The 20,045-nt window shown below is 38.8% G+C and overlaps 3 protein-coding genes across 6 annotated transcripts in view; all 3 read right to left on the reverse strand.

Annotated features, from left to right (window-relative positions):
• LOC121008577 (protocadherin gamma-C5-like) overlaps nucleotides 1–20,045 on the reverse strand; it is a 392,139-nt gene that overhangs the window by 252,285 nt on the left and 119,809 nt on the right. The window lies entirely within an intron of this gene.
• On the reverse strand, nucleotides 2,941–5,403 carry LOC120986754 (protocadherin gamma-C5-like). Its single transcript, XM_040415466.1, has one exon. It carries the CDS (start codon nucleotides 5,401–5,403, stop codon nucleotides 2,941–2,943), a length of 2,463 nt encoding a protein of 820 aa, XP_040271400.1.
• LOC120986755 (protocadherin gamma-C5-like) lies at nucleotides 14,112–16,606 on the reverse strand. Its single transcript, XM_040415467.1, is given in 3 exon segments — nucleotides 14,112–14,198; nucleotides 14,201–14,473; nucleotides 14,475–16,606. Coding segments are annotated over 3 exon segments (2,337 nt in total). The 5' UTR covers nucleotides 16,452–16,606.

Consider the following 20,045-nt stretch of genomic DNA (forward strand, 5'->3'; position numbering starts at 1 on the left):
CTGCTCCTCTTGCGTCATGTGGTCAGTGGATGTGACGCAATGGGAGCAGGTCATAGTTATTGGCTGCAGAGTTCACGTGTTCCCCATTAACCAATGTTAATTTCAGTGGTGCAGGGAGAGAAAGAGCTGGCCTGGGAGAAAATCTTATTTTTTGTGACTTGTTATTAAACCATTGTTTTTTATGATAGGTAGTATAAATAACTTGATAACTCCCGTGTATGATATGGGGGTCATTGGTGCCTAGCAGTTCAAATCTGACCAATGATAACAAAACTAATCTAACAAAACTGAAATAAATAAGTGCATTATACAATATATACTATGACCCAATTCTCATGAAGCAGACACTGATATAGGAGATGTGATATTTTATCACTGAATTCCAGTTATCAATAGAGATGTCGCAAACATAAAATTTTCCGTTTGCGAGCGGCGAACGCGAATCTACACAAATGTTCTCAAACGGGCGAACCGGGCGAACCACCAAAGACTTCAATAGACAGGCACATTTTAAAACCCACAGGGACTCTTTCTGGCCACAATAGTGATGGAAAAGTTGTTTCAAGGGGACTAACACCTGGACTGTGGCATGCCGGAGGGGGATCCATGGCAAAACTCCCATGGAAAATTACGTAGTTGACGCAGAGTGTGGTAAGCTGAATTCGCAATGCGATTAATATAACCTGCATTAATCGCATTGCGAATTCAACTTAGAGCTAAGTTCCTAATGGTTGTATTGCTAGAATTGACGAATATAACGAATAAAGCACTATATTCTCAATCTTCGTTATATTCTAGCAATACAACCATTAGGAACCCAGCTCTAAGTTGAATTCGCAATGCGATTAATATAACCTGTATTAGGCTGAGTTCACACGAGCGTGTTCGGATAAGATCCGGATGCGTTGCGGCAAACCCGCGCGAGTAGGTACCCAATTGCAGTCAGTTTTGACAGCGATTGCGTTCCGTTGTTCAGTTTTTATCGCGCGGGTGCAATGCGTTTTGCACGCGCGTGATAAAAAACTGACTGTGGTACCCAGACCCGTACTTCTTCACAGAAGTTCAGGTTTGGGTTCGGTGTTGTGTAGATGTTATTATTTTCCCTTATAACATGGTTATAAGGGAAAATAATAGCATTCTTTAATACAGAATGCTTAGAAGGTGGTCAATTGAGGGTTAAAAAAAAAAAATTTACTTAACCACAGTGATGGACCATGTGATTGGACCATGGGATCTGACGTCACCACAGGTCCTTAGCCGGCAGCTCATGATTAAAGAAGTAAGAAGAGACCGGCAGCTACGCGATCAATTGACCACCTACTAAGCATTCTGTATTCAGAATGCTATTATTTTCCCTTATAACCATGTTATAAGAGAAAATAATACAGTGAATAGACTATCATCTTAGCAACCATGCGTGAAAATTGCACCGCACCGAATTGATTGCGGATGCTTGCGATTTTCACTTAGCCCCATTCACTTCTATGGGGCCTGCGTTGCGTGATAAACGCACAATATAGAGCATGCTGCGATTTTCATGCAACTCATAAGTGATTCAGTGCGGGTGCAATGCGTTCAACTCCCGCATTGCACCCGCGCGGAAATCTCGCCCGTGTGAACTCAGCCTAATAAGACTGCAAAAACCAGTTTGAGAGGTGGAGCACAAACGCCACAGCCATAATCAATATAAAGAAATACAAAAAAAACACATATTTACTACTCTCCACAGTAGATAAATGGAGAAGAATGGGAAGCAGAAAAAAATTATACACTATTGTTCATTAAAAACAATAAATAATCACACAGAGATGAGAGCTATTTACCGTAATTCACAGGTTTCAAAATGAGGACTGAATAATTCAGACACATTTCCCCTGAGTACTCCAGATTAATCAGCAAACCACCAAGCAAAGCCTAAGAGCTGAATAATCCAAAGTACTGCATTAGGAGTAAGAACTAAGAACTGTCTGAAATGTTGTCTAAATGACAGAACCAATAGTGTTGAGCGCGAATATTCGAAAAGCAAATTTTTATCGCGAATATCGGCACTTCGAGAATTCGTGAATATTTAGAATATAGTTCTATATATTTGTGATGATGAATATACCTATTTATAAAAAAAAATCACACAGTACATATCAGGTGATCATCCCTCCCTTCTTCTAGCTTGTGGGCCAATGAGAAGGATTTGTCACAGCTTAGCAACATCCCTAGCAACTAATCGAAAAGTTGCCTACCCCACGCCGGTATTTCATGCGCATTATGCGAATAATACATTGCCGATTTTCGCAATCAAGAATATAATATCGAATTCGTAAATATATGATGAATAGTCTACAAAATATTTGCGAAATATCGCAAATTCTAATATTGCCCCTGCCGCTCATCACTAAGAACCAACACTTAAAGCAGCTGGACTGTAAAATCAGTTAGAAAGGTCCATCAATAATCATATATCAATTTGTAATACTGGTATGCTTCAATATTGCAACAAGACTTAAAGGCATTGCTAAGAAACACACCTTGATTTCCAAATCAAACTTCTGAACCCTAAGATTTATATATAAATAAAGGGTAAGTCATTTTCTATGGCAATTTAATATAACAATATTTCAGATGTAGTAAAATATGTTCAATAGAATAAAATAATTTCACTTCCATTACAGGACTGGCCCTTAGACTGGGTTCACATAATGTTTTTCACATTCAATTAATGTATACAAAAAAGTATACGTTAAATGGATGCCTCAGAATGATGCCATACAGTGGCATCCGTTCACCATAGAGTTACATTATAAAAAAAAGGTTTTCCACCAGACTCTGCAGGAAACAAGAACGTGGTGTGCTACGTTACTATATCCATTTTTTTTTTCTAACGTACATGTCAAATGGAGGCATAAAATATCATGTGAACCTACCCTTAAGCTAGACAATACTTTATCAATCTGTATTATTATGACTTACATTGCTTGGACCATTCAATGAATCCCCTTCAGGTGAGGCTTCCTGATATACATCCTTTAACTGAGGAAAATTGAATGGCTGCACAATACTGAAATCTTGTTGCTGGACTGGAGGTAAATGAGTTTGGTAACTCTGTACCTGGGATCCTGGAGGAACCATTCTGACCTCCATGTATTTTAAGGTCCCATCTGTGTTCAGGTACAGAGCTGGCTGATACTCATCTCTGCTGGCTTTGGATTGGGATCCACCAAGAAAACTGCAGCCACTGCTATAATCATAAGTGTCCTTCCTCAGACATCTCACCAATAATATCATGAAGGTAACAAGTGATACTAAGCTGATGGCCACTAGGGAAATGATTAAATATAGTGTCATATCTGATGGGGGTTTGGAATTTGTCAATAACTCCCCAGATTTTGGTCTTTCCACTATAACCTCATCTACTATAGTGACAAGCACAGTCACTATGGTAGATAATGGAGGACTACCCTGATCACTGATAGAAATGACAAGTTGTTGGTCCATATTCTCGATATCCTGTAATCCTCTCACACTTCTCACCTCTCCTGTGTGTTTAGACACTTGAAACCATGAATAATTGATAGGGGCAATGAGAGTAAACACCAACCAGGCATTGTGACCAAAGTCCATATCAACTGCAGACAGTTTTGTCACCAGATATCCAGCACTTGTAGACTTTGGGATTCTTTCTTGTACAATGAGGTCTTCAGAGTGCTCTGGATACAGTAGAGCTGGAGGATTGTCATTTGTATCCAGAATAAAGATAAAGACAGGAACAGTAGAGGATAACTGTGGAGATCCGGAGTCTTCTACCTTTATGGTGATTTGTAAAACCTGGATCTGCTCATAATCAAAGGAACGCTGAGCATATATATTCCCATCACTAGAATGAATGTAGACAAAGGAGGATACAGAGGAACCATCAATCTGATTCTCAACTATGGAGTACACCAGATCAGAGTTCACCCCCTCATCTAGGTCAGTAGCAGATACTGTACATAGAAGAGTCCCAGGGTCACTGTTCTCATTAATGAAAGCATTATAGGTAGACTGTGTGAAAACTGGAGCATTATCATTAATATCTGACACACTGAGGGTGACGCTTGTTTTACTGTATAGAGGAGGAGACCCTAAATCAGAGGCTGTCAGCTCTATAGTGTAGTGGGAGGTTTCCTCTCGATCCAGATTCCCATCTGTCACCAATGCATAACGGTTCTGATACGATCTTATCTTAAAAGGCACATTTGGTGATAAATCTAGTTTTATTTCTCCATTTTTTCCAGAATCCTTGTCTTCTACATTAATAAATCCTACAATATTCCCAGATTGTGCATTTTCAGGAATATCATTAGACACTGAGATAAATGCAATTTCGGGGGAGTTGTCATTCACATCTTCTATTTCCACATGAACAATGCCATTTCCCTGTAATTTGGGAAATCCTTTGTCAATGGCCTTTATAGATAATTCATAAACATTCTGATTTTCAAAATCCACAGGTCCATTAATACAAATCTCCCCATTTTTTTCATTTAGAAAAAATATTTTTCTTGCAGATTCAAATGTGTGATCACCAAAAGAAAACTGAATCTCCCCATTTGCTCCATCATCCTGATCTGTGGCACTCAATGTTAATATGAGAGTTTTCAATGGCAGATTTTCCCTGATACTGACTTTATAAACTGACTGATTAAAGACTGGAGGATTATCATTAATATCTAATACAACTACTGTTATCCTGCAGGTCCCTGACCTGGCTGGTTCTCCTCCATCAATAGCTGTGAGAATCAGGTCGTGTTCTTGTTTTTCTTCTCTATCTAAAACCTTTTCTAGTATCAGCTGAGGGATGAGCGTTCCATCCTTACGACTCTTCACAGATAGTGAGAAATAAGGATTTGTATTCAATGTATACTGACTGACACCATTTACACCAACATCTAAATCCTTTGCAATTTCTAAGGCAAACCAATCTCCAGGAATAGTAAACACTTCTGTAATATCTATTACATGATGACTGGATGAGAATGTGGGAGAATTATCATTAATATCCAGAATCTCTATTTCCAGACTGTGCAGCTCCACAGGATTCTCAGCCACAACCTCTAACTGCAGTAAACAGCGGGCACTGGATCCGCAAAGGCTCTCCCTATCAATCCTGTCCTTCACAGCCAACCCTCCATTTGCCTGATTTACACTGAAATATTTTTTGTATTTTTCAGATCTCAGATCTATCCTGCGCTGAGAGATCTCTGCACGTTTTATCCCCAGATCCTGAGCTACATTTCCCACCAATGTCCCTGGATCAGACTCCTCAACAATAGAATAGCGAAGCTGCCCAGAGACCCAGCCCCAGCTACACAAAAGAAAGGAGCAAACTACTTGCCATTTCCAGCACTGACAAAAGCCTTTGATGTCCATATCTTAAATGATTGTCTTGTTATTTGATGTCATATAGATCTTGTGTAATCCAAGCTGCATAAGGGATATGAATTTATATCTCCATATTCTTAAAAAGATAATCCATTTGAAGAAAATAATCATCCACAGGGCTCTCCTCGGATCAGCAGCTCTTTGTGTGAGAAGAAAGATGGGAGGGTGAATCACTGAGCCAGGGGGAGGAGAGCGCAGGGTTGATATGAGCATGTTCTTTAGCTAAAATAATGGACTGGAGGAGACTACCCTCTTCTGGGCAACAGTAAGAATGCAGCAAGTAAGTAGAAGAGGAGTACAGAAATATTTGTAAAATAGATTTGCCTAATAGCAATGTAATAACCATATACAATGATATACACATAGATTTCTCACTAAAAATTATATTATTTGCCAGTATCTACTTATTAATAGTTTAAGTTTGGTCACTATTCCACAGTATATTATCTTCTGATTATTGTAAATTATTTTTATTAATTAGTATTCATTAATAAATTAATGGTATTTTCTATTGGGAAAAAATAAATAAAAAATAATATATATATATATATATATATATATATAAAAATGCAAATAATGCAGCAGCACAGTCAGATGAGATGTACCGGGTGCAAACTCCCCACAGAGGTCGGCTCTTCCTCCACGAAATATATATAAACGAATAATGAGGCAGCACTTCCAGTATAAGGTGAACGGGTGAGGACCCCAAACTTTATTCAAGCTTCAAGCGACGTTTCGGCCTGCTCAATGAGGCCTCATTGAGCAGGCCGAAACGTCGCTTGAAGCTTGAATAAAGTTTGGGGTCCTCACCCGTTCACCTTATACTGGAAGTGCTGCCTCATTATTCGTTTATATATATATATATATATATATACACTCACCTAAAGAATTATTAGGAACACCTGTTCTATTTCTCATTAATGCAATTATCTAGTCAACCAATCACATGGCAGTTGCTTCAATGCATTTAGGGGGGTGGTCCTGGTCAAGAAAATCTCCTGAACTCCAAACTGAATGTCAGAATGGGAAAGAAAGGTGATTTAAGCAATTTTGAGCGTGGCATGGTTGTTGGTGCCAGACGGGCCGGTCTGAGTATTTCACAATCTGCTCAGTTACTGGGATTTTCACGCACAACCATTTCTAGGGTTTACAAAGAATGGTGTGAAAAGGGATAAACATCCAGTATGCGGCAGTCCTGTGGGCAAAAATGCCTTGTGGATGCTAGAGGTCAGAGGAGAATGGGCCGACTGATTCAAGCTGATAGAAGAGCAACGTTGACTGAAATAACCACTCGTTACAACCGAGGTATGCAGCAAAGCATTTGTGAAGCCATAACACGCACAACCTTGAGGCGGATGGGCTACAACAGCAGAAGACCCCACCGGGTACCACTCATCTCCACTACAAATAGGAAAAAGAGGCTACAATTTGCATGAGCTCACCAAAATTGGACTGTTGAAGACTGGAAAAATGTTGCCTGGTCTGATGAGTCTCGATTTCTGTTGAGACATTCAAATGGTAGAGTCCGAATTTGGCGTAAACAGAATGAGAACATGTATCCATCCTCTGATGGCTACTTCCAGCAGGATAATGCACCATGTCACAAAGCTCGAATCCTTTCAAATTGGTTTCTTGAACATGACAATGAGTTCACTGTACTAAAATGGCCCCCACAGTCACTAGATCTCAACCCAATAGAGCATCTTTGGGATGTGGTGGAACGGGAGCTTCGTGCCCTGGATGTGCATCCCTCAAATCTCCATCAACTGCAAGATGCTATCCTATCAATATGGGCCAACATTTCTAAAGAATGCTATCAGCACCTTGTTGAATCAATGCCACGAAGAGTTAAGGCAGTTCTGAATGCAAAAGGGGGTCCAACACCGTATTAGTATGGTGTTCCTAATAATTCTTTAGGTGAGTGTATATATATTTATATAGTGCAGGCTAGAATGGGACTGAAATTCAGCCCTGGCATTTTAAAACATGACAAGTCCACTTATGTGGTGAATGGGAAAATTCCCTTGCCCCCAGTGCTAATGGTGCCGTATATTTGAATCGACATTACAATTACCACAACTAAATATACAGAACACAGCACTCAGCACTACACATCTACATCCGGTGCCTCTACATCATTCTCTTACATCAAGTCTCCAGTAATGTAGATGTTCTCTTTACTCATCTTCTCCATTGGGAGGAGCTAATCATAATGACAAAAATTTTTAACCACCTCTCATCTCTGCTGAAATTCTCATATAGACATCTCATGTTCCTTACTTTTCCATCATCCTCCCCCTCCTGGTGCACCAACAGTGTTACCCCCAATACTGTGCCTGCTGTGCTCCTCAATGCCCACCTAATAATACACTAATACTACCACTGAAGAAATGACAGTGCCAAACAGATAGTCCTCCACATACTAATAGTGCTCTCAAAAGTTCCACCAATAGTAATCCTCTAAAAGAGTGTCCTCATTACCAATAGTGCCCCCTACAGTGATAATCCTCTCTGAGATTCCACCGTTTAGTAGCAGTCCCCTTATTATTATTGTGCTCAATAATAATAATAATAATAGTGCCCAGTTGCAAACACCTGAGACCAGACGCAGGCAGTCGAGATGATGACATCACTTAGCAACTCCCTGCACTGCTTCACAGGCCTCATGCCTGACTGCCTGTGGCCTATGAAAGGGAACGATGGGGCCGGGAACCATCACACCACCTGCATGGCTGATATGTCCTCTAGTAGGTTTCAGTCCTAGTAGCCTATGGCCTATTAGAGAGAATGTTGGGGAGCCTTTGGATTCTGTGCCACACTGCACGCAGTATTTAACTATATCGCAGTCTTGAGGATGGTGATACAGTTAATCTGCTGAGGCAATGACATTCGTTGTGGCACACCCTGGCAACGGTCCATCTGGCATTTGTCAGAATTGCTAGATGGGCTATCCGGCCTTAACCCCTTAAGGACCTCCGCCATATATGTACGGCAGAAGTCCAGTCCCCAAACATGGTCTGCAGCGAGCGCCAATTCCTACGGGTTTTTGCCATTTTAAATAGGCTGATCGCATGCATTTTCCCCTTCAGATGCCGTGGTGAAATGTGACCACGCTATTTTCGCGGTCCGGAAGCGGAAGTTGCGCACTTCCGCTCCGGTAACAGCATTCCCCGACTGAGATTAGGGAATCTGTTATATCTCTGAAATAGCCCAAAGCCTCAAGCAGACTTCAGAGCTTATTTCAGGACTATACCAATACAGGCCACTAGGTGGCAGCATTGTATTGGTATAGTGCAAATTAAGTCTTCAATGATGGCTATTTAGCCATCAATAAACTCAATCGGCAATCTAATGATTGCCAGTTATTGTCACCCAAGGTGACTTAAAAAAAGTAAAAAAAAAAGTTTTTACTAATATAGAAATAAAAAACACTAAAAGCTCAAATCACACCCCTTTCCTTAAAATAAAAATACTTAAGCAATAAAAAAATAAACATCATGGGCATTGCCGCGTGCAAAATGCCCATACAATTAAAATATAACAATATTAATGGCATACGGCAAATGGCGTAATGGGAAAAAAAATTAAAACAGCCAATTTGCCATTTTTTTTCACTTTAACTACCCAATAATTTTTTTTATAAAAACTGATCAAAAAGTCGCACACATTTCAATTTGGTATCACTAAAAAGAACAGATCATCCTGCAAAAAATAAGCCCTCACACAGCCCCGTACACATCACTACAGAAAAGTTATAGGGGTCAGAATATGGTTATAAATTGTTTTTTTTCCCTCAAAGGTATTAAAACGCAAGAAAAATTATATGTGTGGTATCATTGTAATCGTACTGACCTGGAGAATGAAGATAACAGGTCAATTTTACCGCATAGTGTACAGTGTAAAAAAAAAAAAAAAAACTTTATCAAAATAGTGTTTTTCCCCAATTCTACCCCATTTGGATTTTTTATTCCGCTTCCTACTACATGGTATGCAACCGTAAATGGTGCTATTAAAAATTACAACTTGTCCTGCAAAAAATAAGCCCTCATAAGGCTATGTGAATGGAAAAATAAAAAAGTTTGGAATACGGGAAGGCGGAGAGTGAAAAATGAAAACGCAAATATGGGAAATCTCAGGGTCCTCTAATTGTTAATGTAGTGGGTATATATTAGATAATATACTATAATACAATAATATATACATATGTAATAACATTGTTTACTATAGGATGTTCAAATAATGATAAGGTTTAATATGGAGCCACATCATTGCATTGCTATTACCAGTGTTTCATGCTTTGCGTGTCCCATATCCTCCATAAGACTATGTTCGCTTACAATTTTAAGTCCTATGTAGTATGCACCAAATTAATTCTTAGGACTACTTCATTCATCCTACAGAAACTAAGAGAGTGTATTTTTGAGGTCATGATAAAAATGGCAAAAATTCTAGCACTATTGCCACTGGATAAATATACACTCACCTAAAGAATTATTAGGAACACCATACTAATACGGTGTTGGACCCCCTTTTGCCTTCAGAACTGCCTTAATTCTACGTGGCATTGATTCAACAAGGTGCTGATAACATTCTTTAGAAATGTTGGCCCATATTTATAGGATAGCATCTTGCAGTTGATGGAGATTTGAGGGATGCACATCCAGGGCACGAAGCTCCCGTTCCACCACATCCCAAAGATGCTCTATTGGGTTGAGATCTGGTGACTGTGGGGGCCATTTTAGTACAGTGAACTCATTGTCATGTTCAAGAAACCAATTTGAAATGATTCGAGCTTTGTGACATGGTGCATTATCCTGCTGGAAGTAGCCATCAGAGGATGGGTACATGGTGGTCATGAAGGGATAGACATGGTCAGAAACAATGCTCAGGTAGCCCGTGGCATTTAAACGATGCCCAATTGGCACTAAGGGGCCTAAAGTGTGCCCAGAAAACATCCCCCACACCATTACACCACCACCACCAGCCTGCACAGTGGTAACAAGGCATGATGGATACATGTTCTCATTCTGTTTACGCCAAATTCGGACTCTACCATTTGAATGTCTCAACAGAAATCGAGACTCATCAGACCAGGCAAAATTTTTACAGTCTTCAACAGTCCAATTTTGGTTAGCTCATGCAAATTGTAGCCTCTTTTTCCTATTTGTAGTGGAGATGAGTGGTACCCGGTGGGGTCTTCTGCTGTTGTAGCCCATCCGCCTCAAGGTTGTGCGTGTTATGGCTTCACAAATGCTTTGCTGCATACCTCGGTTGTAACGAGTGGTTATTTCAGTCAACGTTGCTCTTCTATCAGCTTGAATCAGTCGGCCCATTCTCCTCTGACCTCTAGCATCCACAAGGCATTTTTGCCCACAGGACTGCCGCATACTGGATGTTTATCCCTTTTCACACCATTCTTTGTAAACCCTAGAAATGGTTGTGCGTGAAAATCTCAGTAACTGAGCAGATTGTGAAATACTCAGACCGGCCCGTCTGGCACCAACAACCATGCCACGCTCAAAATTGCTTAAATCACCTTTCTTTCCCATTCTGACATTCAGTTTGGAGTTCAGGAGATTGTCTTGACCAGGACCACACCCCTAAATGCATTGAAGCAACTGCCATGTGATTGGTTGACTAGATAATTGCATTAATAAGAAATAGAACAGGTGTTCCTAATAATTCTTTAGGTGAGTGTATCTTCCTTTATTTATCCAAAACCGTAAAAGAAAAGTTCAACAGGGAACATAGGAAGCACAGTTTATGCCTTTCTACATAACATGTCGGTCACATAAGCTGTATCACATGACTACATTACATGACAGTCCTCATCTCCACTCCAAACTGCGTTTATAGATTGCAGCAGAGGCATAGTCATAAAAGGCACGTTACCACTGCAGCCAATCACTGGCATGAGCATTATATGCCACAAGACTTCTAAGGCCAATTGTTGGCTGCAACGGTCACAAACCGTATACAATAACATCACTATTATCCTATTAAAGGGGTTGGCCATTTTCTTGCTACTGTTGACCAATGTGGCAGATGACTGTATGGCATAATCTAATATAGATTTTGTTTGTTCTGTGCTATATTCCATAAGCCATGACCCCAAATTTTCTGAGCTGTTCACATAGAGGTCCTGTCCACAAAATGTCTGCTGATAGAGAATCATCCGACCAGACACATCATTTAGCCTCCTCCATTCTCTACCACTGCACCTGCACTAAAGAACAATACAAGTGCAGATGGCAGTTACAGTGTATTTGAACAGAGGAGACATATTGATGTTTCTAGTCACATGATCCTCCATCAGCAGCCATCTTATGAACAGGGCCTTCAATTGGACAGCACAAAAGATTTGGCGATGGGGCACGCCTTATAAAATATAGAAAAAGGCTTAGAATATCAACAAAAGACTATTTTAGTAAATGCCATATAGTCGGCATACATACACATTCATCAACAGTAGCCAGAAAGTGTCCTCCTGTCTGGGAATACAAAAAGTCACAGATGTTGCAGAATGTTTGTTCCATATTTGATTTTTGTTTTTTCTAAAAATGTTTGAAAAACCACTTTAAATGGCCAGATGAGCAGTATACCTTCTAGTGTGTCAAACTCCACCTGCTACACACATTATTAACAGGCCCAGATTTCTATGTGATGGTATATAGTCATATACATAACACTATAAAACTCCATGATTCTTGCTTCACATATATTTCAGAGCACAGACAAACTAAACACTTCAATTTAAGGAGTCTTCCTGTATCTCAAATATTATCTCAAATCTATACAATATGTAGTGTGGGAAATCCCAAGAGAGGAGTGATCTACTTTTACGGTCTAATTAAGGAGTGTTATATTCTTAAAGGGAGGCTGTCACAGCAAATTCACAAATTAAAGTGTTCCTGAGGCCCTGCAGTTGACATATACAGTATCCCAAATATAACAATATTAACACATTATTATGTATTTTTTGTACTCTAAGCCCCTATGAAATGTCTATTCCCTCTTTAGCCAGTTACTTAAAAACAGTCCAAAGGGTGGTTTCATCGCTAATGTCGTCCAAGAATTCCCAACTGAATGGAGACCGAGCACTGAATCAACCCCCGCTCCTCATTCTGGTTCTGAATCAGCTCATGGCACTGCCTATACGAGAATTTAATGATGAAATCTCATGCAGGCAATAAAATGAGCGGAGCTATGTTGAGCTATGCGCCTGTGTGGAAGTTCGACAATGTTGTAAGTATCCTCAACCCATAATCATTATTATTGGTCTATGTCTTATGCTAAAGAAGAATGTGCAATTATTAAGCTTTTCAAGTTTTATTTCTTAGTATAGTGTTACATAATACACTTAAGACTGTAATAGCTAGATATAATACATAACCCATTTCTCTTGAAACAGGCAATTTCTGCCATATGGTATATTTTTTACTGCATTACAATAATCAACCAGAAATGTACCAAAAGTCAATTTTTGCCATATATTATGTGCATATAAGTCATAATTCTTACTGTAAATACCTCAAAGAACCTGGTACTTTCATTAAAGGGGTAAAAGAGTGAATACCCCCCCCCCCTACAGTACCCGGACTCGCCATATTGACCAGGTAAGTATTGTCAATACTGTGGGTTTTGGCATTGTAGGGGGAGTTATTCATTTTTGGATAACCCCTTTAATGATAAATGCATAAGGATATGATAAGGTTTTGCTATTATAGCTCAATAGAAAATCATCTGGATACTTGTTAATAACTTGCATAGTAGCAAATGTTATAAGAAGACACAAACATCCATTATATATATATTCCACTGTATATTAATACAATTGTCATGAAAATTGTTTTCAATATTGAAACTGTAAATAATGTTACAGGAGAGAGAAAGAAAGAGATATATAAAGAGAAAGACTGATACTCTGGGTTTTTGGTCACTATATACATGTTGTCCTGGGGGGTTCTCTTTCTCAAAGGAGAGAGATTAGTATGTGAAGCATGTGTGCAGAGTATTGTAGACAAAGCAATCTTTCTCTGGGTTTCAGGGAAAGATATTCAAATTAGCTTTCCTAAGACTATCTGATGACAGAAGGAATAAGATATTCTAATCTTCATATATTTTTCCACAAAACCCAGGGGAGCGTTGAATGGCTTAGAGTACTCCTGAGCAAATTTCTGGTGTAATAGGTGGCAGTTTTCTGGCGCAAATTTTTTATTTATTTTTTGTTTGTTTTTAAAAAACAGGCACTTGTGACAAAATTTGTGATTTTCCTATGCTCAAAAACTGGTGTAGAAACATGAAAAATATCCCCCAAAATGTCGAAAAATAACCATCATAATAATGTACTGTTATCATCCAATGTGGCAGTTAGATCATTAAGCACCCTTAAGAAGGGGAGCAACCCAATCTGTGTACCCCAAAAGAATTGCATCTGCCAGAGGATAATAATTTTAATAAATCAAAAGTTAATATAACAATATTTCAAAGCAGTGATAAAATTTGAAAATATAAATTTCATAGATTCTCTTTAATTTTAATTTTGGCACCAAAGCTAGTCAACATGTTATCATACTATAATTTACTGACTTACATTGTTTGGATCATTCAGTGAATCCCCATCACATAAGGCTTCTTGATACATATCCTTTACCTGGGGAAAATGTATAGGCTGTACAATACTGAAATCTTGTTGCTCAGAGGCTGGAGGTAAATGAGTTTGGTAACTCTGCCCCTGGGATCCTGGAGGAACCATCCTGACCTCCATGTATTTTAAGGTCCCATCTGTGTTCAGGTACAGAGCTGGCTGATACTGATCTGTGTAGTTTTTAGATTGGGATCCACCAAGGAAACAGCAACTACTGTTATAATCATAATTTTCCTTCCTCAGACATCTCACCAATAATATCATGAAGGTAACAAGTGACACTAAACTTATGGCCACTAGGGAAATGATTAAATACAGAGTCATATCTGATGGGGGTTTAGAATTTGTCAGGAAGTCCCCAGATTTTGGTGTTTCCACTATAACCTCATCTGCTATAGCGACAAGTACAGTCAACTGTGGTGGATAATGGGGGATTTCCCTGATCACTGATGGAAATGACAAGTTGCTGCTCCATGTTCTCGGTTTCCTGTAATCCTTTGAGAGTTCTCACCTCTCCTGTGTGTTTAGACACTTGGATCCATGAATAATTGATGGGGTAAATAAGATTAAACACCAACCAGGCATTGTGACCAGAGTCCAGATCCACTGCAGACAGTTTTGTCACCAGATATCCAGCACTTGTAGACTTTGGGATCCTCTCTTGGACAATGAGGTCTTCAGAGTGCTCTGGATACAGCAGAGCTGGGGCATTGTCATTTGTATCCAGAATAAAGACAAAGACAGGAACAGTGGAAGATAACTGTGGAGATCCGGAGTCTTCTACCTTTATGGTGATTTGTAAAACCTGGATCTTCTCATAGTCAAAGGAACGCTGAGCATATATATTCCCATCACTAGAATGAATGTAGACAAAGGAGGATACAGAGGAGCCATCAATCTGATTCTCCACTATAGAGTATACTAGATCAGAATTAACCCCCTCATCTAGGTCAGTAGCAGATACTGTACATAGAAGAGTCCCTGGATCACTGTTCTCCTTAATGAAAGCATTATAGGTGGGTTGTGTGAAGACTGGAGCATTATCATTAATATCTGACACACTGAGGGTGACACTTGTTTTACTGTATAGAGGAGGAGACCCTAAATCAGAGGCTGTCAGCTCTATAGTGTATTGGGAGGTTTCCTCTCTGTCCAGATTCCCATCTGTCACCAAAGCATAATAATTCTGATTGGATTTTATTTTAAAAGGCACATTTGGTGATAACTTCAAATGTATTTCTCCATTTTTTCCAGCATCCTTGTCTTTTACATTAACATATCCCACAATATACTCAGTTGGCACATTTTCTGGAATATCAAAAGTTGCTAAAGTAAATGTAATTTTAGGGGGATTATCATTCACATCTTCTATTTCCACGTGAACTATGCAATTCCCCTCTAGTTTGGGAAGTCCTTTGTCTACAACCTTAATAGATAATTCATAAAAGCTTTGATCTTCAAAATCCAAAATTCCATTTATATAAATCTCCCCTGTTTGCTCATTTAGGAAAATTTTTTCTCTAGCAGATTCAGATGTGTGGTCATCAAAAGAAAACTGAATCTCCCCATTTGCTCCATCATCCTGATCTGTTGCATTTAATGTTAATATGAGAGTTTTCAATGGCAGATTTTCCCTGATATTGACTTTATAAACCGACTGATTAAAGACTGGAGGATTATCATTAATATCTAATACAACTATTGTTATCCTGCAGGTCCCTGACCTGGCTGGTTCTCCTCCATCAATAGCTGTGAGAATCAGGTCGTGTTCTTGTTTTTCTTCTCTATCTAAAACCTTTTCTAGTATGAGCTGAGGGATGAGCGTTCCGTCCTTACGACTCTTCACAGACAGTGAGAAATAAGGATTTGTATTCAATGTATACTGACTGACACCATTCACACCAACATCTAAATCTTTTGCAATTTCTAAGGCAAATCGAGCACCAGGACTAGTGAAAACTTCTGTAATATCTATAATGCGATCGTTAGATGAAAATGTGGGAGAATTATCATTAATATCCAGAATCTCTATTTCCAGACTGAAAAGCTCCACAGGATTCTCAGCCACAACCTCTAACTGCAGTAAACATCTGGGACTGGATCCACACAGGCTCTCCCTATCAATCCTGTCCTTCACAGCCAACCCTCCATTTGCCTGATTTACACTAAAATAGTTTTGGTATTTTTCAGATCTCAGATGTATCCTGCGCTGAGAGATCTCTGCACGTTTTATCCCCAGATCCTGAGCTACATTTCCCACCAATGTCCCTGGATCAGACTCCTCAACAATAGAATAACGAAGCTGCCCAGAGACCCAGCCCCAGCTACACAGGAGAAAGGAGCAGACTACTTGCCGTTTCCAGCACTGACAAAAGCCTCTGATGTCCATATCTTAAATGATTGTCTTGTTATTTGATGTCACGTTGATCCTGTGTAATCCAAGCTGCATAAGGGATATGACTTTATAGTTCCATCCAGGAAAAAAATTATTAAATCCAATAAAAAATAACATCCACACAGCTCTCATCGGAGAAGCATCCCTTCTTTGTGTGAGAAGAAATATGGGAGGGTGAATCACTGAGCCAGGGGGAGGAGAACGCAGAGCTGACATGAGCAGATTCTCTAGTGTTGCTAAAATGATCGAATGGATGACAAGACTACCCTCTACTGGCCAACAGTGAGAATGCAGCAAATTAGCAGAACCGAAAAGAACTGAAATATTAAAGGATTCCACTTTACCTATGAGCTTTATGGATTTATGTACTTCTTTCCATAGTATAAAGCTTGTGATACAAATTAGATCTGAATTAAATCTATAAATTTGAACATGTTTTTAGTTTCAATTTATTGTATTTATACTGCTATTTAAACTATAGGAACAAAATATTATACAATATTGGCATATGAATAGGTTTGCTTCTTCAGTCTTAATAAATGTGTCACCGGGACCTTGCATGGCCACAGTATGATTCAGTCTTTGATGACAACTTCCTGTGTGTTAAAAGGTTTAGAATTTTCCACACAGCAAGGGGTAGGGGAGGGGGAAGTTAAAAATCTCCGATCACAGTTACTTTTAACGGTCAGACAGGCTCCAATCACATAACTATGACCACCAATCAGCCTGTATACTTATGGCGTTGGATTATTACCTTGTCCTTACAGCAGGCAGACACCTACGCTATTAACAAGCAGCCATTCTATACATGTACTATTAGGCTGGCATTACATTAATAGTCTAGCAGCACCATGGGGTACCAGTGGTCAGTATAACACTGGCATCAGTTGGAGCTGCTTATACTATGGCATCAGTGGAAAACAGGGAGAAGTCTTAAACTCAATGTGGTGTTTGATCAAAATCAGACAGGAAGCTGACCTGCAGGGGATAAAGCTCAATATTCATAAAAGAAGCGCACTGCTTGTTAGTTAAGAAAAAATGTATTTCCTCTTGAACAAAAAATATAAAATAAAATATAAAAAAATACATGAATTAACATAATAAGCCTTTTTCTTGTGTCACAGTATGCCCAGGGTTTCCATGCCGCATTACTGATGAGTAGTTACTATAAAATATCTGTATAGAAAATATGTGCTACATTTCGTATTATACAAAAAGATTTTAACCTTATGAAATAGTTATATATATGTTTCTCACTACTTAAACATTGTATATGACCTATGCTACCATATACAGTAGCAACCACATGTAACCACATGCTTATAAAAGTATAACAGATCCTACTATAAAATCAAAATACAAGATCCGCACCTAATACAATGCACAAGCAGAAGTTACATCTATTACATTGAAAATTGATAATTTTCCTCAAAGAATATATAAAATCTCAATGTTTTATCATCAAGAGTCATATCTCAAGTGTAGACAAGGTCTACAAGGTGATTGTCTTAAGGGCCCTTTACATAAGCTGAAAATTGAAAAGATCATTGCTAATGATTGTTCATAGTAACACTTATTAGCAATGATCTGGTGGTGTGAATGTATCGCCGATTACGCCATGAACGAGTGAAATGCTTGTTCACCGGGTAATTGGTTCATTAGTGCACCACAAAAATCCTTGCTTTCCGACAGTAGATCGTGCTGTGTAAACAAAATTTACTGCTGGGAAACAACTCTATGTGGGGAAGATCAATGGCACTAGTGATCACTCCTCCCCATACTCTGGAGGAGATTGCTACATGTAAATGCACTGGTCTTCTCCGCTAGCGATCAGAAGATTGTCAGTAATGAATGCTTCCTTCCTTACAATCTGCTTGTACATTATCCTGTGTAAAGGGAACTTTAGGAGAAGAGTCATCCAAAGTTACTCTTAGGGGGTCATTTATTAAGACCAGCATTTTAGATGGCAGTCTAAATAACCCCTTGCCCTTGCGTTGGTGGTGGAACCACTGAAGTTATGAAGAGGTGCCGGCCTATACATAACTTTGGAACATCCGCCATTGGTCTAAATATAAACCAGCTTCCTTTGTGGCCTAAATTTAGACCATTTTCTATACCTAAAACTTCCATGTCCACGTCAAGTACCTTTGTAAGACCTGGCATGAGCGAGGAAAAGTCAAAGACCGCGGCACAATTAACCTTTGCGAAGCAAACTGCGCCAGATATTTGCCAGAAAACTGCCGTATATCTGATAGTAAATGACCTCCTTAATGTTCTGGCAGGTCCTATGTCCAAACATAATGTGATTAGAATACCTTAAATGTATATATATGGTTGTGGATAGCTAATGCTAATAAACACATTTCAGGCTCCTTAACTAGAAATAGCATAATATTCCATACACTGTATCTAACATACATGTAATCTGAGGACAAACTGACAATGAAAAAGTATAGTAAAAATCTAAAACTATCTATATTCATTCTAACTACATTTAGTTTCTAGGATGTATCTTTTTTCATTTAGACTTTTTATTTAGCCCTCCGTTGTAATTTAGGAAATCATATTATGCTTCAAACTTTAGGAATGCAATTAAATAAACATTTAATTTGGAAATATATAAAATATATAGTTCAGTAATTAACTCTGTGAGCAAATGGTTTTGTCTCTATGACAAAAGTTCAAGTATTTATGTTTCTGCTTTCCCTGGCGACTTAACCCCTTAGGGACACAGCCTTATTTCACCTTAAGGACCAGGCCATTTTTTGCAAATCTGACCAGTGTCACTTTAAGTGGTGATAACTTTAAAACGCTTTGACTTATCCAGGCCGTTCTGAGATAGTTTTTTCGTCATATATTGTACTAAAAATGAAGTAAAAAACTAATTTTTTTTTTCATAAAAAATTACCTAATTTACCAAAAATTTTGAAAAATTAGCAAATTTCTAAGTTTCAGTTTCTCTACTTCTGTATCACATAGTAATACCACCAAAAATTGTGATGACTTTACATTCCCCATATGTCTACTTCATGTTTGAATTATTTTGGGAATAATATTTTATTTTTTGGGGATGTTACAAGGCTTAGAAGTTTAGAAGCAAATCTTGAAATTTTTCAGAAATCCAATTTTTAGGGACCACTACAGGTCTGAAGTCACTTTACAAGGCTTACATAATAGAAACCACCCAAAAATGACCCCATTCTATAAACTACACCCCTCAAGGTATTCAAAACTGATTTTACAAACTTCGTTAACCCTTTAGGTGTTGCTCAAGAGTTATTGGCAAATGGGGATGAAATTTGCGAATTTCATTTTTTTGCCTAATTTTCCATTTTAACCCATTTTTTCCACTAACAAAGCAAGGGTTAACAGCCAAACAAGACTGTATCTTTATTGCCCTGACTCTGCCGTTTACAGAAACACCCCATATGTGGCCGTAAACTACTGTACGGCCACACAGCGGGCCGTAGAGTGAAAGGTGCGCCGTTTGGTTTTTGGAAGACAGATTTTGCTGGACTGGTTTATTTACACCATGTCCCATTTGAAGCCCCCCTGATGCACCCCTAGAGTAGAAACTCCATAAAAGTG

The sequence above is a fragment of the Bufo bufo genome, chromosome 1, assembly GCF_905171765.1.
Source record: "Bufo bufo chromosome 1, aBufBuf1.1, whole genome shotgun sequence".
In the NCBI taxonomy this organism is placed as follows: Eukaryota; Metazoa; Chordata; class Amphibia; order Anura; family Bufonidae; genus Bufo; species Bufo bufo.